At 41.7% G+C, this 25,759-nt stretch overlaps 1 protein-coding gene across 1 annotated transcript in view; it reads right to left on the bottom strand.

Annotated features, from left to right (window-relative positions):
• LOC147747101 (vitamin D3 hydroxylase-associated protein-like) overlaps positions 1–25,759 on the bottom strand; it is a 374,791-nt gene that overhangs the window by 84,572 nt on the left and 264,460 nt on the right. The window contains exon 10 of the mRNA XM_086952349.1: positions 7,588–7,687. Coding sequence (XP_086808475.1) covers positions 7,588–7,687 — 100 coding nt within the window. The remainder of the gene's footprint in view (positions 1–7,587; positions 7,688–25,759) is intronic.

Here is a 25,759-nt window from a genome sequence, read left to right as displayed (position 1 = left end):
GTTGCAAAACTTTTGCAGTACAAAACTCGCATAGTGCAGCCCTAATGAATAACATAGTTAGGAAAAAATATAAAACGACATTAGACATATCTAATGGTTTCTTTTGTCAAAACATTGCACCGGAAAGCAGATATTTGACCGCTTTCTCTGCATTTGGGTCGCAGAAAAAATTCTGTCGACTCCCACAGGGGTTCAAGAACAGCCCAGGACTATTCTCAGCTAGGGTAACAGAGTTACTACAAATCTATGATGATGAGGCATTGTCTTACGTAGATGATATCTATCTCACAGACGACGACTTGGATACTCACTTGAAAAGAGTGAACACCGTTATACTTGGGTTCGCAGCAGAAGGTTACAAATTCAACTTTAAAAAGTCCCGAATTGCCCATCTGACAGTACTATTTTTAGGGTACGAATTATCAAGTGAAGGGAAAAGCCTAGCGGACAACTTCTTAGAGAAGTGCGCTGTACTCCAAGCTCCAAAAACGCTGAAGAATTCACAATCCATTCTAGGTTTTCTGAATTTCGGAAGAACTTACATTCTAAATTACGCAGAGAGGGTTAAACCTCTCTACGAACTAATTAAACCTGATTTTAAACAAATCCATTGGACTCAAAAACACACAGAAATGTTGAGATCACTGCAAACAGACATGTTAGCAAAAACAAAATTAGATACACGTGACAACACACGCGATCTTGTAATCCGAGTCATCCCAGGAAGATGCGGATTCACATACCTAACCTCTGAGGGAGAAAAGGTACCAATAGCTTACAAATCACACTTGTACACACAAGCAGAAAAAACATTCAGTCACACAGAAAGAACTGTGAAAGCAGTGCAAATCGCATTAGCAAATGAAAGAGAACTAGCACACGGCAAACGGATTAATATCCTCACAGCGGAATCCGCCTTCGAGGCGCTATTCAGCCCAGTAAACCTGCCTACAGTGTCACTGGATCCGAAATGGATACAGTTTGTAGATTCTCTAGGAGCGGAAGATGTGAAATACTATTTCGCCCCGCAATTCAAAGAATTGAATGATTTAGAATATGAAGAAGAATATCCTCTGCCAATCGAAATTCTGCCTCTCCCACAATATGCCTGTATAATCTATACAGATGGATTTGTACAGCATTTCAACGTAGAGAGAAAATCCTACGATGCAGCATGTGCGATTATTAAAGGTCGTTGGCTGTGCGGTAAATTCAGACCGAAAGTAACAAAAACTGAATCTGTAAGAAACTGTTCCGTTCAGAGAACTGAAATCAGATGTTTAAAGATGGCGCTCGAAAATGCAGAACGTGAATTCCCAACACTTATCGTGTGCGATTCTCATTTTTGCGTCAACACAACAATAAATTGCAGAGGTGGATTGAAAACGATTACAAAGATGACACAGGTGCCACAATAAAGCATAAATTGCTCTGGAAACAAGTAGCTCTTTTACACAAAGAACTACGAAAGACTCACGTGATTCATGCACAGAGTCTTCAACGTGATGGCGTTCACGTTGCAGGGAATTAATTGGCTAATACAGCCACAACGGAAGCAACTAACCCGGCTTCCGTAGCCACAAAAAAGCGTACAGAAAAATACATAGACGGGGAAACCATGCTGGCAGTAAAAATGACCGTAAAAGGCGACTGTGCAGCACTACCCGTGAACTATCCACTCAATTATGCATACGTAATCGATGCAAACTCCGTTCCTTTTGCTCGAATCCCTGGAGTGGGGGACAGAGTAATTCCAAACAGGAGCAGGAGGGGCTTCCTCTTACTGGAAGCGCACATGGGGTTGGGTCTGAGACATCAAACAATTAAGGATTCTCTGAAAGAATTACAATCAGAGTACTGGTGGCCAGGAATGAGCATAGATATTCAATGTTTTGCTCAAAATTGTGAAGACTGCAACAGAGATCGCAGTAATGAACAGGCCAGTGTAGTTTCAGGATCCCTGCTAGACAGCATAAGGCGGTCTATCTGCGCAATCAAAGAAGAGAAGCGCGTCCCATTGTACACAGTTAAGGCTAAACACACTTAAAAATGTGGCCTCCAGCGCTCGGCTGACGCTAGAACGGTTATAAAAGATTTGCGAGTCCATATCGGCACATACGCAATTACCACGTTCCATTCTGACCAGGGTCCTGCTTTCAGCTCTATAGCTTATAAGGAGGCCATGGCTAGCATGGGAATTGGGTTGCGGTATTCTTGTCTGTCGCACCCCGAAGGGAATAGTGTGGTTGAAAGAAAAAGCTGGGACATAAAGCGATCTATAACAGCGAAGGTATTAGGTTCAGGCGCTGGGTGGGTCAAACATTTAATAAGTGTCCAAACTAGTCTTAATAACTTGCCAAGAAATTCTCTAAAAGGTTTCAGCCCATACGAACTATTGTTCGGAATTAGAATGAACATTCAGGACCTCGATAGTCAGATGTCAGTGGTACAAGAAAAAACAACAGACTTTGACATCAAAGATCGTTTGGCTGTTTTACAGGAACTGAATGAAACAAGAGAATCCTTAAGCAACATAAAGTTAAAGCACACCAGCCTTAAACAGCCAGATACTACTGACGAGGCACCACAAGCAACAGCCCCAGCAAGGCCTGTCTGGATTCCAAAGATTGGGGATCTAGTCAGAGAAAAGATCGCGGTGAAGAAGGAATTTGGGCCTTCTTACAGAAAAGCAGTACCTGTCTTGGCAGTCACCGGAACAAGATCAGTAGTACTACCGCCCCTTGCTGGTAAAAAGGAGAATAGAGTCGTGTCTATCGACCTGGTAAAACCACAAGCATGTGGCCTATAATCAACAGTAGGCCCAGTGGACTCCCAAGAAACAACATAATACCCAAACTTGCAACAATCCATGAGGTTCAAACTGAAAGACAAATCACATTCGATCAGCCTGCAGTGCACAATGAAGGACTATGCAATAATGCCATGGAACTCGTGCCTCTTGAGACACAGATTGAAACAGTTCGTCAAGAAACAACATCAGTCTACACTAATGTGGCATCAGAAAGTGCTACCGAGAGACAGATTGAAAGACCAATCCCAACAATTGACAGAACTGCCTCTGGTTATTTCATCAACTTCGACAACTTCTCTGAAGATCAAAACGACCCCGAAGTGATGCCAGGAACAAAAAAGTATTCTAAAGAAAATACAACAGGACTCCTTCAACAAATCAAAGAACTATATCTGGATTCACCGTTGATTGAGCATTGGATTATATCAGGGGTATTCATACTACTACTATGCCTAATTTTAGTTTTAATTTTAGGAAAGTTTATTACAATTGAATGGACACAGCAAGTCAGAACATCAACCTAGTCCTGAAACCACACAGATCATCACACGTGAAGAAAAGAGAACTGTCAACAGTAAATGTCACAGCAATTCCAATACCTGGTGGGGTAGTATGGGAGAAAACAGACTATGAGATATATGGTCCGGTCGAAATCCTGAAGTATCCTCATCAACTGAAGGTTTCCTTAAGTGACTTTGTAACACCTAGTACATTCTCTGATGATTGGGACTTTAACAGTATTAATGACATGATGTCAGATTTAGTAATGTCAGCTAGATTCACAGATCATGATTATTTACAAGGTTCATCTAGTTATGAGCAGTTATTCTGTTACACACATTATGGTGATCATTACTTGCATAAATCTGCACAGACTAGAAATGTTTTTATGTATAATCAATGGGAACATTGTGCTACACCACCTAAAAGCAGTTCTAAAGCATTTTTTGAGAAATTCAAATACTTCTCAGGGTTTAACACCAGTGATGCAGAAACGTTTTATTACAAACTGTTAGATAAAACAGGAATGAAAAGGATGCTGACAAATTCTAAATTGATATATTCAGAAGCATTTTATGATAAAATGATGACATTTGGTTTTGATTATTGGAAAGATAACATTGAAACGAAAACAATTTGGGGTACAAAAGATTGGCAGGTACAGGGCATAGAAGCACTATTTAGAACCTGCATGATACCAGAACAAATGTTGTTTTTAAATGACACAATACACCAAACATCCTGTCTTGGCCTAGCTAAGATCAAAGACCTTAAAACACCGTCTATACCAAAGCCAATACCTGAAAATTCAACTGCAGATATTGAGTTAGACGTGTCACAAATTTTACATTTTAACAGAACACATCCTGATTGGAAAAAGTGGTTAATCTGGCCTACTGACACAAACCGCTGTCAAGATAGATTCCTGAATAAAACACAGGGGTTAAAAATGACCAGACTAGACCCGAGATACTCCCAGAGACAACATCCAGGGATAATAACAACATACAGTGTAGGGAAACTCTGCCTTGAATGGCTAACATCATCCACACTGGCTGAAATTAAGCAACACTTGTCTTTACTAAAAGATGGTGCTGATTTGCGCGATTTCATTCTTGGACCACGCAAACAGCGTCAAAAGCGTTTCATACAATACTAATTGATACTTTAAGCAAAATGAAATCTGTGCTTTTGCAGACAACAGTGCCTATAACGTCATCAAAAGAGACGTATGATCTTCTAGTTGCAAGGACAGCTACTGAAGTTCATGAACTTTTATCAACAAATTGCCCCGGGCATTTCGTAGAAATGCTTAGCCAACTCCTTAACATGTCTAGTGCCACGAGCATCCCAGGCATATTTAAGACGATTTTTACGGGACTGCTAACACCTTTTCAAGCAATTTTGGGAATCGTTCCTAATTTTGTACACTCTGTTTTTGGCGGCATACCACTATTTTTGGGACTCGTTGCAGGGATTTTATTTTTGTCCCTCCTGCTTCGTTATGGCAAGCCGAAACTCAGACATAGCTCCCATGGGAATGGAAGAGACAATCCTAGCAATGCGCTACCGGGACAGAATAACTAACGTCCTTGGATTGGCCAGGCTGAGAGATCTAAACATGACCTGGTTCCTTTCATTCAGACCTATATGGCAGAACTGTATCTTACCGGTACTACGATGTATGCTATGCGGAGATGAATGCGTGTTGGACATCTGTCTTTCACTTCCATCAGCAGTACCAATGGACGTCGATACTTTGCTCAGTCCAATAACGGCTCACGCATTGTGTTGTCCCCTGCGGCTACCAATCCTGATGACAGCATTCGTTGAGACTCCTGTACTACGACTAGGTGGTAACAGTGGAGCGAGTGACAAAAGCAGCATCACCCAGGTACGACCTTCTGTGAGCATTGCTGAACCAGACTATGATGACAGCAATCATTCTCACACCTGCCAAGTTACAGCACTATCGAATTTGGTTGAACTGTCACCTGATTTTGTAGACCAATTCTTTGAGAGCCTGTCTGATACGATGTTCTCACCCGTACAGAAACAATAACTTTGGAGAAGCTTTCCGACACACAGCGTTCCCATGAACTCTGAATTCGGCCTTCAGTTTTGATCAACAAAAACTGCAAAAAGCGTTGGAACTCGCTCCCCGTTCAAGCAATAATTCTTTTGAATTGGATATTTTTTAATATTGACCCTTTTTTGGCACGAACAATTCTTTGCTTAACGTAAAAACTATTCTTAGAGAACAGAAGCTTCAAACTTCTATTTCTAAACACATCTAGAGACATAACAACTTACATCAGCCTCTAGCTCATATTTATTGCAATGCATTTATATGTGATGATTTATCTCGCCCTTCTTCTGTTTCAGAGATATTTCATGTGTAATTCTTTTTGCATAATCGTTCATTGATTCCATATGCAATAATTTTTGAATAATTTCTATGCTTCAAAAACGTACAGTACCTAAATTTCACGTATTACAATATACGCCTATTTCGAATGCATTTATGTATTTTGGGGTGGGCAATGTTACACATGCATCCTATTGCTCTAGTTTTAGTAATTTGATGGACATGAAAACGTGGAGTGGGTGTTGCATGTTTATCTAGGTTCCTGATCGATACTGTGACCTTATGCCCCTATTCGGCTATAAATCCATTTATTCCCTATATTGGCATAACCGTTCAAGTGCGATATTCAGAAAGTCATCTCTGGCCTCACACGAACAGAGCCACATTCCAGCATAGTTCTCTGCCACTTCCTTTGCAACCAATTAGTGCAATGACAGAGCAGAAGTCACTATCTGATATTCCTAGATTAACACTCCGAGTTCTTCAACAAGATAAAAACTCAGCAAACCTGGAAATCCCCGCTTGCTGTGTTTTGATTACTAATGGAACTCTAATGAGCAACTGATAGCTATCACTTCCTAGTGACATCTTTAATTGACGTCTTATGTCCAGCAAACTTGCGTCAAACCAGGCACCTGTCAGGTATAAATACTACCAACATTGCCTTAAGCAATTGCTGGTGTCCCATTGCTGTTGTATGCTGTATGCAGTACGCTGATGCTGCTGCTGTCCCTTTGGTGGTGAAGCTACTGATACCATTATCACTGCTAAAGCGCGAACGATGGTGTGGTGAGCTTAGGAGCTGAACAGCCGTCCCTCTGCGAAGAGCCCAGCAGATGCCAAGCTGCCCGCGGACGCTGTCCCCCCTCCTTCCTCGACGCGCTGAAGAGAGACGCTGCATTTCTTCTGCTGAGAAATCCAGCTCCAGCGTTTCTAGTCTGCCCTCGCGGGTGACTGGGATACCGAGTGCCTCCTGAAGGAGATACCAGACCTCCATCATTCTGTTCAGAGGTATGGTGTTGACTAAACCCTTAGATGAGAATTCTTGAAGCAAACCTTGGCAAAACCAACTTAACTTAAAGCTACTTACTTACTCCCCTTCCACGTGTTAGGCTTAGGTCAGGCACCCTGGGGTAGGCTTAGTTAGAAGCACCAGTTGAGTATTTTAGCCTAATGTATATATGAATGTATATATGTTTTATTACTTTTAAACCATTGTATGGCTAAGAAACCATATCAATGCTTTTACAGTATTATTTCGCAATACTTATCTTACTGTACGTACTTTTTATAATAACAAGTCTTGCAATTGTGGCAATACATTTCTCTTGTACGAGAAGAAAGACTGTTCAATAAATGTTAACCCTTTATTGACAAACGCCCGTCTCTCTATTCTCTACATATTGTGAAAGTAAACTGCACTAACCTGACTGAGTGAAATACATGTCTATTGTTTCACACGACCCTAGAGATTGACTCTTGATCTGAGGAGCAAAGTTGTCATGTTGCACGGTTGTTGGAAAGCTGAATCCCTTCTTGTCTGTGCCAGGGAAGCTGATCACTTCCTATGCAGAGAAGAAAGTTTCCAGTGACCTCTGAGCTAGTTGGTAACACACCCAATTAAGTTTAGCATAGTCAGTGGAGGCCTGGAAGATCCGCACTTCTACGTCGATACTACTGTTTATGTTATTCCAATGCGCAGGGCCTAGTGGGAAACTAGGAACTACACTACATTTGGAACTGCAGAGATGTCCCTCATTGGACTACAAATATTTCAGTCACATGGTCGGAAATGTGTTAGTCAGGTACACCATGGGACAACCATGAAGTTGTGGGAACATTAATCCTAGGGACATGGTTTGAGGAACATAAGCCATGGCAATAAAAGATCAAATAAAATCCTTACCAGTGGCTTTGCAATAATGGACAAGAGGGTCTTCATCACACGTGGTGTTCGATAAAACTGGATTTGGTCTTTCAGGTTTGGGTCGATTAAGTCCCCTTTGCTGAAACAGAAAGCAGTTTATTGGTAAAAGAAGCAAGAGTTCTTAACACAATTTATAATCTAGCAAAGACCTTTCATCCAGGTACATTAATGGGGCAGTGGAAAATGTTGTTCTACATGCAACAATAAGTTGTAAAGTTTATATTCAACATGTAAATAGATAATTTTTTACAAAATAATGTCCCAACACATGTATTGTCACACCAGTCTCCATGTTCTTTACAATCTGCTTCGTAATGTAGAAGAAAAAAAATATAGCCCCACCACGCACGTTATTGCCATGTTTATTTTTGACACCTGATCTCTGTACACACAGACGGATGTTCCTTTATGTACCACTGTTCCAGCACAACCTGATTCTCCACCATTATGGAACTTGGCCCATGCATCACATTATAATGGTATGGCTGGAACCTGCATGTCTTATTGCCCATCTGCAGTGCTAGTCCTCTGAGATCTATTGATTTGTATTTGAATTTGAATTTAAAAACATTTTTAAGCGCGCTTTTACCACGCGGTTTCATGGCGCTTTTCAGATTGCAAACAACAGCAGTGGCGGAGGGAGTTAGGCAGCTAAAGCTCTAGAGAAGAGCAAGGTTTTGAGACTTTTCCGGAACTCTATGTAGGAGGGTGAAGTGCGGAGTTCCACAGGGAGGGAGTTCCAGAAAGCTGGGGCAAGGACCGCAAATTTTGTTCCACCAGCCTTCTTCTTTTTGAATCGTGGGGTGGTCAGGAGTGCGATGTGGGTGGAGCGGAGCTCTCTACCCGGCATGTAGGGCTTGATGGCAGAGCATATAAACTCCGGAGCGGTGCCCATTTTGGCCTGGAAAGTAAGGCAGCCAAGCTTGAATAAGGCTCGCTCTTCCACAGGCAACCAATGTAGTGCCTGCAATAGAGGGGTGGTACGATGAAATTTGGGCAGGCCATGAATCAGGCGAGCAGCCTGGTTCTGCACTAGTTGCAGACGGTGAATAGCATAGGCCGGCGCGCCATTATAGATTATGTTGCCATAATCAAGGCGTGAGAGCACCATTGCCATCACAATGATTTTTAGAGCCGGAAGGGAAAAGAAGCGGGAAATCTTCCTGATTGTCCTGAGGGAAAAGAAACAAGAGGACACAACAGAACTAACCTGAGAGTGAACAGAAAGTTGGGGATTAAGAAGGATACCAAGAGTTTTGACTGGGAGTGGGGGAACACCAAGTGAAGAGGGCCAGTGGGACGGAGACCAGGGGCTGCAACCACCTCCGGTCAAGACCAACTCCGTCTTGTCCGGATTGAGTTTGAGGTGGTTGCAGTTCATCCAGTCCTGAATGAACAACATAACCGTTTGGACATTCTGGGTGGATGAGGGGGAGTGGGAAAGGTTAAAGATTAGCTGGAGGTCATCGGCGTAATTAAACACCGTGACCTCGAGCTGCTGCAACATAAAAATGAGGGGGTAGATGTATAAATTGAACAAAAGAGGGGAAAGTGAAGAGCCCTGGGGAACACCGCACACTACCTTGCGGGAGGGGGCAGTGAAACCAGCAAGATGGACTGCCTGAGCCCTCTCGCTCAGGAAGGACTCGAGCCACGCGAAGGCTAGGCCCTCTATGCCCGCCGCCCTGACACGGGTGAGGAGGATGGAGTGGTCCACCATGTCAAAAGCGGCGGACAGATCTAAAAGAATGAGGACCTGCGGAAGGTTGGTATCAATGCCTTCACGTAGGCCGTCCATCCCTGAGATCACCACCTTCTCCGTAGAGTGGAGGGGCCGAAAGCCCGCCTCGCAAGGGGAGAGGCAGTGATTAGTCTCCACGTGGGTGCTCAGGGTGCTGGTCACATGGGTTTCTAAAACCTTACCCAGGTAGGGCAAGAGAGAGATGAGACGATAGTTGGAAGGGGATGATGGGTCGGCGCCAGCCTTTTTTAGAATAGGGATGATGAACGCAGATTTATGGGGGGTAGGGACAACCCCATTGCTGAGTGAATTGTTGAGAAGTGTGAGGGACGGGGTGGGGCAAGCTAGGAAGATTTCTCTAAGGATATGAGCAGGGGCAAAGTCCAGGGGGGAGCCCGACTTCACCCTTTGAAGCAGAGGGAGGAGTGTGGCTTTGGTCAAAAGGGGAATGGAAGTTAATTTAGGAATGGTGGGGGGGGGTTAATGAATGTGGAGGATGGAGGAGGGATGTTGATTTTAATCTTTGCGACCTTTTCAACGAAGAAATCGTTGAGCAAATCGCAGAGGGGTTGGGAGGGGAGAATCGTAGCCGTAGCTCTATCAGATGAGGCCAGTTCATGTACAGTGGCAAAGATTTCTTTTGATTGAGATTCCGCTGCCAGTATCCTATTGGAGTAGAATGCGGTCTTGGCGTCAAGAATGCCTTGCTTGTATATCTTAAGAACAGATAAATAGGTGGCTTTTAGGGCAGGGCAATACGCTCTTCTCCATGCTCGCTCGGCTCTCCGTGCGGCCAGTTTCTTCTCCTTAAGATCTAGGGTAAACCAGCGGTTAGCAGCGTGGGCTCGCTTGACCGTGATTCGCCTCAAGGGGGCGAATTAATCGCCCGCTTGGGTCAGACAGCTATTAATGGTAGCCAGCTGAGCAGGGGCGGCAAGGCCGGAAAGATCAGGACTGGATTTGGCCAGAGACGAGCAGAGGGTTGGCATGTCAGCTTTGCCCCATTTTCTAACCCAGGTGTTCCTAGGGAGCGGAGGCTTAGTTGCTGGGGCTAAGGCAAGGGAAAAGGAAATTAAGGAGTGGTCAGACCAGGAACAAGGGGAAATGAGGGGAGGTGAGGTGGGGATATTCAGGGTCCAGACCTGGTCAAGTGAGTGGCCCTGTATATGAGTGGGGCTGTGGATGTGGGGGGTAAAGTTAAGGCTGGTCATGAGGTCGGTGAACTCCTTAGAAAGGGAGCTTTCAGCAGGGTCATTAGGCCAGAAGTTGAGGTCGCCTAGGACTAACACTGACGAGTTGTTTATTACCAGTGTGGCCAGGAGATCTTGGAGGCTGGAAACAAAAGAATGGGTCGAGTGAGGGGGATGGTAAATAAGGACAGCAGTCAGGGGCGCCAGATGGGAGCTCGACCGGGTTACCAGGCAGTCTACTTCAGGAATGGAAGGGGAGGGGAGGATCTGGAAATGAAGGTCAGAGCGAGCTATCAAGGCCACTCCTCCGCCTCTTCTGCCCTCCGGTCGGTCCGCTCGAATGGCAGAGTATGAGGGGGGCAGTGCAGCTAGAACGTTAGGCAGGGAGTCGGCCTTGAACCAGGTCTCCGTTAAAAACAGGAGATCCGGTTCGTGTGTATCGATGTAATCGAATAGCTCGTACTGATGATTGACCGCCGATCTGGTGTTTAAGAGCATGGCAGCGGTATTAAATACCGGGGTGTAAGGGGTGAAAGGAGGGGAGGGAATAGGCGGGAGAGTGGCGGGCAAGGGGATCAGCCGTGATATGATAACGGGGGGAGTGCAGGATGGGAGGGAGAGTAGACCAAGATGAGTCAGGAGGTCGGTGACGGAGGGTCCAATAGATCCGGGATTCCAATATGAGCAGAGGTGGGAAGGGGAGTATGTGAGTAGGGGGACATAATGAGGTGCCCCTTGCCCCGGCCTGCCGTGGACGGGCGCAGACGGGCTCGACTCTGGCGTGACTCCGGTGTGCCTACGGCGCGCCCGCTGCGCTCGTCCGCTGCGCTGACACATGTGGGCCGTTTAAATGGAGGAGTAGCGTGGGGGGAGTGGCGTGGGTGGGGTTGGGCGATCCAGCCCAAGCCAAGATGGCGGCCGCGGCCGCTGTAAGCCCGCGATGTAATCCGCTCACAGACAGCCACGCACAGCCCCTAGGATCCAAGGTAAAGATTAATGACCTGTTGATTTTCAGAACAGGTTAGTGCACAATTAAAAAGAAGAACAATTCCAACATAAGCAGAAGCGTGTCACCGCTCGCGATCAGCGTGACAAGCGCACTAGTTTAAAATGAGAACGCAACCATCCAGCTCCTGCCAGCAAGCCCACTGCCACCGGGCTGCTCGCAATCGCTGGGGAGGCGTCAGAGACACTCCTAAATGGAGGAGTAGCGTGGGGTGAGTGGCGTGGGTGGGGTTGGGCGATCCAGCCCAAGCCAAGATGGCGGCCGCGGCCGCTGTAAGCCCGCAATGTAATCCGCTCACAGACAGCCACGCACAGCCCCTAGGATCCAAGGTAAAGATTAATGACCTGTTGATTTTCAGAACAGGTTAGTGCACAATTAAAAAGAAGAACAATTCCAACATAAGCAGAAGCGTGTCACCGCTCGCGATCAGCGTGACAAGCGCACTAGTTTAAAATGAGAACGCAACCATCCAGCTCCTGCCAGCAAGCCCACTGCCACCGGGCTGCTCGCAATCGCTGGGGAGGCGTCAGAGACACTCCTAAATGGAGGAGTAGCGTGGGGTGAGTGGCGTGGGTGGGGTTGGGCGATCCAGCCCAAGCCAAGATGGCGGCCGCGGCCGCTGTAAGCCCGCAATGTAATCCGCTCACAGACAGCCACGCACAGCCCCTAGGATCCAAGGTAAAGATTAATGACCTGTTGATTTTCAGAACAGGTTAGTGCACTGTCACTGGGGTACAACACACTCAGAAGAGAAAAAACACAAATGAAAACACACACACACACACACACATTTCAATCTTACTGCTCCTCACTCTCTTCTGCGTTGTGTTCCTTACCACACTTGCACACTGAACTCCAGAATGAGGACATGGGTGCTAGAGGCATGCACTGATCTGTCCATATATGCTCTATGCTTTACTGCAGTGGTTGAGATTACAACCAAGATGAACAGCATGTTCCAATTTATTTATTTATTTATTTGTGTCACTTCTATAGCGCACAGCTATCCCAACGGGGTGTCCCGGCGCTCCAGCGTATAGAATGATTCTTACTCCATGGGGATTTAGCAAAAGAGGTGAGTTTTCACAGCCCTACGAAAGGGGAGTTCCTCCTTAATTAATCAAATTGACTGCGGGAGTTTATTCCAATGGGATGCGGCACAGTTTTGGAAAGTTTTACCTCCTGATCGCGATTTTTTTAAATCTCGGAACGGTGAGGAGATTTTTTGAATCTGATCGCAGAGATCTGATGTTTTTGTATGGGCAGAGGCAGGAGGAAAGATATGCCGAGCCCTTCCCTTTAATTGCCCTATGGGCCAATACAAGTGCCTTGAATTCAGCCTGTTTCTGTATAGGTACCCAATGGAGAGAGCGGCAATAGGGGGAGATATGTTCTCTAAGAGAAATCCCATATACTAATCGGACTGCAGCATTTTGTACGATTTGAAGCCGATGGCAAAGGCCTACGGCTAGTTCAACATACAGGCCGTTGGAATAATCCAAGTGCGATGTGATCAATACCTGGACTATTCTTCTTCTTGTATAGCTAGGTAGAAAGTTAATCAGTTTTTTTACCATCCTTATCTTGGAAAAATAGGCGGCAGAGACTGTTTGAACTTGCTTGTGAAAAGAGAGAGCAGAGTCCCATCTGACTCCAATATTCTTTACAGATTCTTTAGGAGTAGGGGGTGAGCTTAAATCATGTGGCCACCACAAGTTGGAGTCCAGCGGGGAAGATTGATGGAAAAAAAGAACCTCTGTCTTTCCCGCATTCAATCGTAGACAGTTGTTATCCATCCAACATGCAACTCTGCGCAGGCAGTCTTTTAATGGATGAAAGGTGGTATCAGATGTTTTCATATGAAAAGAGCAGTTGGATGTCATCCGCGGATGATGTCGCTTTGATTCCCAACTGGGCGATCAGCTCGGCCAAAGGGGTAAAATAAACATTAAAAAGAAGGGGACTCAGGGAAGAACCCTGAGGGACTCCCCATTTGAGCGGGCGACTGTCTGAAGTGAAAGGGGGAGTAAACACCGCCTGGGTACGACTGGACAAAAAAGATGACACCCATTTCAAGGCCTGGCCCTGAATGCCTATCGAGTGGAGACAGTTGAGGAGAACAGGGTGAGAGACGGTGTCGAATGCTGCTGATAAATCCAGCAGCACCAACACCGCCCTCGCTCCTGTATCTAGTTTCCATCGAACCGCGTCCGCCATCTCAATTAATGGGACGTTTGTTAAAATAGGTCCAGCACACCATGCACTTTTTTCTTTGTGCAGATACCTATCCTGACCCAGATATTCTTTCTTGTTGGGAAATAGTATATTTATTCTGAAGGATCTCTCCTTTCCAGTGCTCAGAAACTGGGCACAACTAAGGACAGTTTGATGTTCTGGGTTCCTGACCCTTCTGCCAGCCATACATGGTTGTACACTTAAAGCATGAGAATGGTTCTGCACACAATGTAGTTGAGCTAAATACAGAAACAGAGCAGTCTTAATGTGAACACAGGAGGATTTCGGATTCCACAATGTATCTTTTTCCAAGAATAGTTATTTATTGTGTTTTTACAAAGATAAAATCCAGTAGCCAAAGGATTTCCTCCCAAAAGGGACTTCTTCGGGGCTAAAGAGAAACATATAAATACATTTTAAAACACACAAAAATAAATATAATGTGACGTTTAAAACAGAAGTGGAGTCAGCTGTATCTCTCTAATCAAGTGGATTATGGCTGTTCATCCTATCTTCTCTCATACTAATTGTATTTACACATATATTATTATTCAGGTGTAAAAGAAAAGTATCTACAAAGCACAGAGGTAAGAGAATTCACATAACATACCTCCACAATATGAAAGTGTCTTATTCCATTCCAAATTTTGTTAACAGTAATTTCTTTCCAATAGATACACAGATATGATGTATTTCTGTGCTATAATGGTAACATATATTTTTTTCTATGCATTGTAATGCTTTCAATATTAGCTTGTTAAAATGTACATTTAGTTGACTAGTGATACAGATTTAAAACATATTTAATAACAAGATACTGGCTGGAGATGAGTTTTATACAAATCCAACACTAATATATTATTCATCCTATACTGTGCATTGGATCATCTTTTAGAAGTACCGTCAGTAAGGTGAGGAGAGGAGAAAAACACATACGGAAGCATTTACATCGAATAAGTATCATATACTATTTAGATATGACATTCTTTAGTATAACGTTTTTTACTATTGTTTCTTAGTGTTTTTGTTACAAACAGAAATTTGACTTTAATATTAGAAAAGTTCTTGTGCATCATCCTGTATTCAAAACAACAGATTTTAGAGTGCTAGCATTGAATTATATTAAGAGACATGGCATCACATATTAGGTTAACCAATAAAAGAAAGGCCATATTCTAATACCAGCATCATTACAATGTTATTGTTATGTATTCTGAAGCCAGCACCATTACTATATTATTTACGTTTGCTTATGTATATAGAACAAAATTGATACCGTACACGCTCTCGTGATTGAGGGCAAACATTGTCACATTCGGATAAAGCCTCACAGTTTACTTGAGTATTTAAATATTGCATCACTCCAGAGTTTCACAAAACTCGAGTTGCAAGTTTTGACCGTATATTATCTAGCGCTGTATAATCAACAACAATGTATAGACGATGAATAGTAAACATTATTAACTATACATCAATGTCATGTAATAAAATATTGCATTTGTATTTGACATGGAGATGACTACTCATTTATTAGAGCTGCCTACACCTCAAAGTGAGTCATAGCGCATTTGCAACTCCTGAACATCTCATTTTAATAATGTGAGTAAGACTCAAGAGCTATAACCATTACCTAGGTCACCAACAGTCAGCCATATTGGAGACCGCTGTTCATACATAATACCGATTTTTTGAAAATCTCTTTTATGAGCTGCACTTAAACATATCTAAAAACAGTAAATTCTTAATTATATCTGCAGGATGTTAATGCATTCGTAATAGAGCATTTAAAAGGTGAGAAAAAATGTTTCTAACAGTTCACCCCACATGAAGATCTATTTACATGTCGTGGCCTGATAGATTTAGTTGTTGCGAGTTGATAACTGAAGAGCTGTCAGTTCATCGATGCGTCTGCTTCAAAGCGTTGAAACAGACTGCATCCCAACGGACATTTTTATACCGGTATTTTGATACGAGGCACCTGGTAGAGTAAAAACTAACGACGTTCACACCATAGCATAATGCGTTTTGCAGAAACCAGTGCCATCTTTGAACGGTTGTATGCCTTTTTCACGCATGCGTTACAACGCGAATGCCACTACCACGAATATGCTTTACAACGAAAATGCCTTTACCGCGCATAGTTATATAACGATTTTCGTTGTATAACTAACTATGCATGATAATGGCATTTTCACTGTAAATGCTTTTTTCAATCCCTGCCCCAATTCCTTATATGTTCTCTAAAATCATTTAAAGTTAGTATAATTTAAAATAATTACTCACATTTTTTCATAGATGGACTGCTCCTTTAATGTTATGTGGTCCCTTTTCTATTTTCTTTGTAAAGCCAGTACGTAGACCCACGTACGTTATTACGTTGTTTGTGAGGCTGGCTTATTTCAGGAAGGACGAAAGGTACAAATCATCGTCTTTATGGTAAGTGTTTGTTTTTTAAACTCTCTTTTTTTTGGGGGGGGGGGCTCCCCAAACCACCCTGCCCCCTTTTTTTTTCTACATTTACCACACATTCCTTTACTACGTATTTCGTAGTAGAGAAATGCGTGGTAAAGGCTTTACATGGTAACCACGCATGCGTTGTAAAGCATGCGTGGTTAAGTACAGCGTGGAAACGGCCGCGTTGTAGTGGCTGTTTCCCCTTTGAACATGCAAAGAGGTCAATGTTACCATTGGGTTATTGCAAATCTGTTGTTAATATAAAGAGTTGGTTGGTTGTAACAGGAATAAGGTTATAATAGAATATAGATGTTGATCATTCTTTTAAGATCTACAAATATCCAAATACCAACATTATATTAGTTTAAATAAAGATTTGATAACATTTCTATAACTCATTATGTTAATATTTTAAAAAGAGCGCCTTCTTCGAATTTATCCTAACATCATGGCTTTGATTAGTTTGCTCAAATCTATTATGTTTTGAAAGATTAACCTGATGTGTCACATTCAAATCATCGAACTATCTGTTATCTACAGAGCAAGTAATATTAGGTCTCCGAATATTTAACATATTTGAAAACAAAATGTATACGGAGCGTGGTGTCAATTCACATTTGCGTCCAAACTACCAGTTCTTACAGGGCAACAGTTATTCAATCTCCTGACATGGGCTGTATTAGCAGACTGAGATCAATCGGATTTCAACACAGCTTGACTTATGCAAAGAGTTAATGAGCCCCATCTTTGAATGGGCAAGTATTTCCTATCTGATGAACCTTTGTGCCATAATCAGGATACCCATCTTATTATATAATTTATTTGCAAAACAATTCTATCCAAACGGGGACATTATATTAATGAATGATTACTGAATGCTCTGTACACTAAAAAGTAAAGGGCAAAATTTTGCAACACTTATGAGATGCATGATTTAAATAAAAGGAAATTGAAAGAACATTTTATAATTTTAAAGTATTCCATAGATGTCAAATCGAGGTAACTGAATACCAAATATTAGTGATTTCCAGTTTATTTGTGCTTCATTTGTTAGTTGAACTGTAATTTAGACCTTTGTACAATACCAACATTTCTTGATCAGAAAGCACTTTAGATGGCAAATTAATAACACTTAATTCATTAGGTGCTGATGGAGTGATGAGTGCATTCATGGACTGATTATCTACTAAGTCTAATTCTTCATATTCGCGTGTTGCTGTCTGGCTTTTGTCCCTGATCTGGTGTTTCTTGCCACCCCTCCTTGTTCCACATATACTGCTTTTTTGTGATTCCCTAGGCAGTATCTTTGTACCCTCTGTAAAAAACAATATGTTTAATGTGCTTATGAACCGTACAGACCACCTTACGGAAACTAAGAGACGATTAAATGATATCTCTGGTTATGAGAAACTAAAGTTGAATCCTATCATACAGATTGAGAATAAAATTAATGCCAAACTATGGGACTGGCATGAGTCCTGTCTCTTGTCTGATCAAGAATACACATTCCAGGAGACCCACCATTCCAGATATCCATGTATCTACATCTTACCCAAAATACACAAAGGGGTACACCAATAATCTCTGGTAATTGTGGTCCAACTGAACATATTGCAGAATATGTAGACAGTTTTCTACAGCCAATTGTGCACAATCTCCCTTCCTACTTGAGGGACAGTGATGGCCTTTTGTGCAATTGGAAGACCTCAAGTGGGAACAACCAGACCTACTTTTTGTGACAATGGATGTTGAGAGCTTATACACTTGTATCCATAAAGAACAAGGATTACGGTCTCTCACACATTTTTCATTCAAAAGTGGTGCACAACATCTTGAACACACGTTAATGCTTATGAACATGGCAGCAATGATTTTGACACAGAATGTGCTCCTACACGTTAACATGTGGTAGCTCCGAAGGAAAGGTACAATGATGGGTTCCAGGTTTTCTCCTTCTTATGCAAACCTGTTCATGGGTTTGTATGAGGTGGATCATGCCTGGGGCCCAGGAGCCCACATGTGGACTGATAACATCATATTTTATGGACGTTACACTGATGATGTGGTAATGATATGGAATGGAACCACTGAGGTTCTACACAATTTCCATTCATATCTAAACAGCAACATGTTCAATGTAACACTGACGATTAATTACTCTAAGAGTTGCAGTTCAAGTAGTTGTTACTAGATGTCCCTCACGAGTCAAATGCAAAGTCATTGAAATTATTCTTATATCAAGCTGCAGTTCCACTAGTCGTTACTAGATGTCCCTCATGAGTCAAATGCAAAATCTTCATGAAAGGGTTTCAATGCTTTTGTATTTGACTTGTGACGACTGGTGGAACTGCAGCTCTTCGTAGAATTATTTTGATATTGGGTACTATATTATTCACTGCCCACTGCTAATCTCGTCCCAAAATGCTTTGCAGGGCCTTTGGTTGGGATTTTTTTCCAATAACTGTGCTTGGAGTGGTCCTAAGAGGATGGGACCACCACTGAATCGTTAAACAAGATGTGCCTTTTGTTTACAAGGCATCTGTTTGGTTCTCTCCCTAGGTTAGGGAGTATACCAAAATCATCACCTCTCTCACTGCTAATTTTTCAGTTTCACTTTTGTCAAAGTACTATATGCTCTTTAGCTTATAAAGATAAATATACTTATTTTATCATAACTGGCACTGTGCAAGATGCCATTTGCAGATATTGCACAGTGCAGACAAGTACACAGTGCCATCAGCTACGCACCTTTGTGTACTACGTGTAGTTCAAAGTATACTACGTGCAGCTCCGTGTAGTGCTACTACGCAAACTACGCCCAGGGTTATTCAAAACTTTTTTTCTCACCTTTTAAATCCTCTAATTCAAATGCATTAACATCCTGCAGATATAATTAAGAGTTTACTGTTTTTAGATACGTTTAAGAGCAGCTCATAAAAGAGATTTTCTAAAAATCGGTAATATTTCTTGTATGAACAGCGGTCTCCAATATGGCCAACTGTTGGTGACCTAGGGATTGGTTATAGTTCTTGAGTCTTACGCACAGCATTAAAATGAGATGTTCACGAGTTGCATATGCGGTATGACTCACTTTGTGGTGCGGGTAGCTCTAATAAACGAGTACTCATCTACATGTCAAATACAAATGCAACATTTTATTACAGGACATTGATGTATAGCTAATAATGTTTACTACTCACCGACTATAAATTGTTGATTATACAACACTAGATAATATACGGCCCAAACTTACAACTCGAGTTTTGTGAAACTCTGGAGTGATGCAATATTTAAATTCTCAGGGAAACTGCAAGGTTTTATCCGAATGTGACAATGTTTGTCCTCAATCACGAGAGTGTGTGCGGTATCAATTTTGTTCTATATACATAAGCAAACTATAATAAAATCGTAATGGTGCTGGCTTCAGAGTACATAATAATAAAATTGTAATGATGCTGGCATTAGAATAGGACCTTTCCTTCTATTGGTTAACCTGATATGTGATGCCATGTCTCTTAATATAATTCAATGCTAGCACTCTAAAATCTGCTGTGTTGTTTTGAATACAGGATGATGCACAAGAACTTTTCTAATATTAAATTCAAATTTCTGTTTGTAACAAAAACAATAAGAAACAATAGTAAAAAACGTTATACTAAAGAATGTCATATCTAAATAGTATATGATACTTATTCACTATAAATGCTTCCGTAGGTGTTTTTCTCCTCTCCTCACCTTACTGACAGTACTTCTAAAAGATGATCCAATGCACAGTATTGGATGAATAATATAGTAGTGTTGAATTTGTATAATCTCCAGCCAGTATCTTGTTATTAAATCTGTTTTAAATCTGTAGAACTAGTCAACTAAATGTAAATTTTGCAAGTTAATATTGAAAGCATTACAATGCTTAGAAAAAACATATATGTATATTTTACCATTATAGGACAGAAGTGTATCATATCTGTTGGAAAGAACTTACTGTTAATAAAATTTGGAATGGAATAAGACGCTTTCATATTGTGGAGGTATGTTATGTGAATTCTCTTAACCCTGTGCTTTGTAGATACTTTTTTGTTCCACCTGAATAAAATAATAAAAATAAATGTGTAAATACAATTAGTAGGAGAGAAGTTAGGATGAACAGCCATAATCCACTTAATTGGAGAGCTATAGCTGACTCCGCTTCTGTTTTAAACTTCACATTATATTTGTTTGTGTGTTTGCTATGTACATGTACATATTTTAAAATGACGGGATATGTTTCTCTGTAGCCCTGGAGAAGTCCCTTTCGGGACGAAACACACAGCTACTTGATTTTATCTTTGTAAAAACACAATAAAGAACTATTCTTGGAAAAATATACATTGTGGAATCCGAAATCCTTCTGTGTGCACATTAAGACTGTTCTCTATTTCTGTATTTAGTTCAACTACATTATTGTGTGTGGTATCATTCTCATGTTTTATGTTTATTTGGATTTTTTCAATTGTGGCGTAGAAAGGGGTGTACTCCTTGGCTTCCTGAACTAGCATTGATTGTAGGCACAACAGATTGGCAAGTGCAGATTGTTTCTGCCTCAACCCTCTGGTGGCTAGTATTTATTTAATTGTTGTACACCTGCTTAGGTTACTTGATAGGCCTTCTACTATCCAAACCTTCATTACATTTTATTGTGTATCCTGCATCCTAACGGTGAAGCTTTACACAGTTGCTGTTTCTATCAGAGAAGGATGATACCCAAGCAAACAGGTCATCTTTCGCTGCCCTCAGTCAGTACATGTATCTATAGCAGGTAACTGCAGGTAACTGCACCTGGGTTCTAAACATTCCCAAGATGCTAAAAAGCTGTAAATAACAAAGAAATACCAACGGCCATAACACCAGTAATCATGACACAAGAGGACTAACGTCTGGCAGATTCAGATCTGGGTCTGAAAGAAAAGATAAGTAATAGGAGGCCTTAAACTGCACTTTAATGGAAGGTCCACTTGTGATCAGGGAGATTATCTAGCTGTGAAACATGAATTCTGTGTCAGTGTGTTATGAACAATTGTAGAAAGGATAGGCGATAATAAGACAACAGGATCACAAAGATAAGGAAAATAACCTAAGATGGACATACATTACTAATCTTGTTTGTTTGTTCTGGAGTAAGAAACACTGAGAAAGACCCATTCCTTTTGCATTTTGTGCGCCCTTGAATTTGTTTTTTAATTTTGCGCTCCAAACATCTGGTATTTGACTTCTGGGGAAATTGGATCTACCTGATCTGCTCCAGTTACATGTAATCTGTGCTAGAAAGGAATATACATTTGCATAAAAACTGCAATATTTGCAGCTTTAGTAAGTAGGCTTTGATTATTCAAATGTGAAACATGTATGCACACAGAGTTCAGATACTGTGGTGACAGGCTTAATCCCACTTGCCTCTAGACAGAACATTTGCTTGAAGCCCAAATTTTAGAAGCAGGCTGAAATGTTTCCTTTTAAAAGTGTGAAATGGACAAAAATTCGAAATTGCTATCTTCAATTCGGAATATGTTACAACTTCAAAATAAAAGATAGGTAAGTCAGTATCAGAAAATCCATGTAAACATTAGATTTTGATTATCTTCACTATATATCAATTCAAAAGGGGGAGAGTAGAGGTAGAAGAAGGAGAGACTTGTCCCACATAAGACTATATAAGTAACCAAAAAGGGTTCCTTCTGTATTAGAAAAGGAAAAAAGCACCTCTTACCGGAACTGTAAAGAAAGAAAACTTTTTCTTTCAGCTAAACCTCACCCACCCGGGTTTCCTCTGGGTGGCATGCTTCATCATAGGGTCTAAACCGGCCCTCTATGTACAGGGGCATGCTGCCAGCAACAAATACGTGGGAGCACCAAGTAGAAAAATTAGGGTGTCAACACCTATGTGGTCTTATAAATGAAGATGGAGTGGGTTTTTGGAGTGAGAAAAAGGTTAAAAATATCAAATTAGGGGGACAAAAACAACTTTATTTTCTACCCCTAAAGTGCTATACTAAAATCTGGGCATAAGCAGGGAAAAAGCGCTAGGCACATAGCGCTTTTTGGTACTCCGGCCTTTCATAATTTAGATAATATGTACTGTTAAAGTGACAGATGCTGGGTAAGTATTCAAGTTTTATAACCACACTTCTTAAGTGTTCACTCATTCCTGAAGACTCAAAGATCACAAGCACACAAATGCATGTCCACATGCTGATCATGCTATTTTGGCTACAAACAGGTTTTGTAACCAACACCTTCAACCTATGAGAAAGAGTGACAATATACGCAATGTGCAATGGGAATAAACACCTGTAAAGACATGTCATTTGTGTGAAAGTCCTACAAGGGCTAGAGGGTTCTTAAAAGGCTATTACCAGTTTTCTATTTACCTATACAAGACGATAACTTACAGTTAATTGGAGATCTGCTGCTCTACCCTCATATGACCTGCCTTGGAGCGGATGGAGGAGTGAGGCTTCCCACACCAATGCAATGCAACGTGTAGCAAAATATTGCAATGCAGGTGCAAAGGGATGGGTTGTTTCATTGAGGTGTCTCTTTTCCACAGGTGAATACAATACTGAAAGTACTTCTTCCATCATTTGTCATCCGGTTATAATAAATACTCACCCCATGTTGTACCCCAGAGTTTGGCATAGTTTCTAGTTTTGAGCCAGAGTTGCATAGCTGCACTTTCGACCAAGAACTCAGTACTCAGGCTTTGAGATCCCAAATGTTAGTCCTTAGATTACTTTCTTGGTAGCAGGCACAGACGGATGGAATTTCCACCTCCCATTGAAGACAGCGCTCAAAGAGATCAACTACCTGGCTTTAAAGGCCAGCTACACAAAGGTTTCAGGAGGAGAGAGAAACTTGCTACACCTTAAGGTACAGGATCAAGACGATAGGGATAATCATTTGAAGGAACTGGACCAGGAGCCTGGTAATGGTCAGGAGGATGGGGATAAGTAGGACTGAGATGGACTAGGGCATAGAAGCGTACTAGGACCAAGAGGTGCTCCAAGAGGAGGTGAGGAGGAGGAGAACCACGAGAAGACAGAACACCAGGAGGAAAAGCAAACCAAGGAGAAGGACCACAAGTAGGGCCAGAAGTAGGAGGTGTAGGCCAATGTGATTCTAGGTAATATGTATAAAGGCATGGTCACGCATCTAACAAATGATTATTCATTACTCTTCCTTTGCCGTGGCCCTTTTAGGGGCTCACTGACCTTTTCAGCTCATTTAAAACACTGATTCATCCCCAAAGCCAATTGAAAATGCAGTGACGTCTGTGTGTGACCAGCTATGTAAAGCACAACAACTTTATTATCACATTTGTCAATGCTGGCAACTTCTTAGAGCACAGTCCTTGTGAAGAAATTACTGTCACTGCCTTCACTCCTCATGGCACCCCTATGACTCTGCTCCTCATGGCACTACCCAAGTTATGTTTTCAACCCAAATGATGGGCTCATACAGTGAACTTTTTCCAATTCAAGTAGAGGGAGACAAACCTCAGCACCTTAATTACACCTGAGCCAACACCCTTTAGTCATGAAGTGAATAAAGAACAAGGTCTAGCCCATTGAAGATTAGCAAAGACCAGGAAATCCAACTAGGAAAATACAACGTTCCATAAAACTGTAACAAAAGTAATTTCATACCTTGGTATTATCATAGAAAGCAGATCATAAGGATATCAAAGGTCCTTTCCATCCACCGTTCACATTTACATTACAGGTCCCAGTAATTAACTGCATTGTCTCTTTTCTCAGGACAGATCTCAGTCAGTCAGGCTTACCCCTTTCAATTATCCTAAGGTCCAATTTAATTGAGGGGTACCCTGAGGCTCTTCTCTCTCCCCTCATCTTTTTACTTTATATATCTACCCCCTCATTCATTCTCTCAAAAACATGAAAGTTAAAAAATGTAATTATGCTGATGACATGCAACTCCTCTTCACGGTTGACAGCACTCCAAATTCTAAGCTGCATTTACAAGACACCATGCTGTTTATCTGGGATTGAATTAACAGCAACCACTTGATATTAAACTCTGAAAAAACAAGAAACAGTGGTCACCAAAAATAAGCCCGACCTTTGGAGTCCTTCCTTCTGGCCCAATTCAATTGGCCCCTCCCCTTCTCCAAAGAAGTTGGTAGGAATTCTTGGTTTCATGGTTGACTAAGGATCTAAGGATCTATCTCTGAAGCTACAACTTGGCTCAGTGATCTACTTTTTCCAGCTTCGGAGAATTAAAAAGACCAAGGAATTCCTTACCACTGATGCATTGGTTCAGGTTCTAATAGCTTTGGTCAGGCCAAGAATTGACTATATCATCTCTCTTTACTTGGGTCTCTCTAAACATCTTACACAGAGGCTTCACTTAGTCCAAATCCAGGCTGCTCGGCTGATTTATCAGCCTCCAAAACATTGCCCCATTTCTAAAGTGACAAAAGCCCTTCACTGGCGGCACAGAGATCTACATGAAATACATGTTGCACTATTTTCAAAGCCTTGCACATGAAACATCCAGCTTTTATTTAATATCGGATTCACAACTCCCCGACCAGAGACCTTAGACCCACCAATTTGCACTTGTTAGTGATCCTCTAATTTAGGAGGAATAGGATAGGCACTGCTCCTCATGTGGGAAACTCCCTGGCCCTGGAAATCAGGACCACCTTAAATTATGGGAAGTTCAGACAGATGCTGAAGACTGGGCTCTTCAAGCAAGCCTATTAATAAGTATCCTGAGATGTGTTGGAATAGTTACCGAGTGTGATGTGACCATTTAGTGTATGTGGGCTCATAACATAACATAACAGGTGGAGACCTGTCCTCTAGAAAGCTATTGCACTGTGCGTTAAATGTTGAGCCTGTGGATCCATCCATCTCAAAAGCTACTCCCACAAACATTAGAATGCAAATAATACATATAGATATAAGCAAAACAATGCAGATAAATACTGGCTTGACATTTGGAGGGCGAAAGTTGCTCCGTGTATTTGTGTGTGTTTGACAAAGTATTCTGAACAGTATCACTCTCTAATGCACTGAATTTCCCAAATGAATAAATATGCCAATTATCTGTTTATGTATGAGATAGCCATCTAATAATATTCTATCCCCATTGGAGGTGAAGCCAGGTTGCTCTGGAGTACCTTTTGTTAACATAGGCCAGTTTGCCATAGCAAACTGGGACTGGCCTTTCGTTGAACATTGTAACCTTGGGACAAGAAACAAGTACATCTATATAGTTTGAGCATCACAAACCATGCCTATATGCAAGGCAATACTCAATTATGCATGGCACTGTGAAGAACATTGACCATTAATGGATTTGTTCTTCGTTTAACTGTCAGTGGATTCCTGAAATTTGTTGCACATTGTTGCATGTAAACTCCTAAAGGAAAACATTGCATAACTTTTCGTTTCTTTCTTAGTGACAGCTGAAAAACATTAACTAAAATAGACCGAAAAACATAACTAGCATTGATGACCTACAGTG

Source organism: Lissotriton vulgaris, chromosome 1_1 (genome assembly GCF_964263255.1).
Source record: "Lissotriton vulgaris chromosome 1_1, aLisVul1.2, whole genome shotgun sequence".
NCBI lineage: Eukaryota > Metazoa > Chordata > Amphibia > Caudata > Salamandridae > Lissotriton > Lissotriton vulgaris.
Note: the sequence above shows the minus strand (reverse complement) of the source record. Positions and strands in the feature narration are given on the sequence as shown.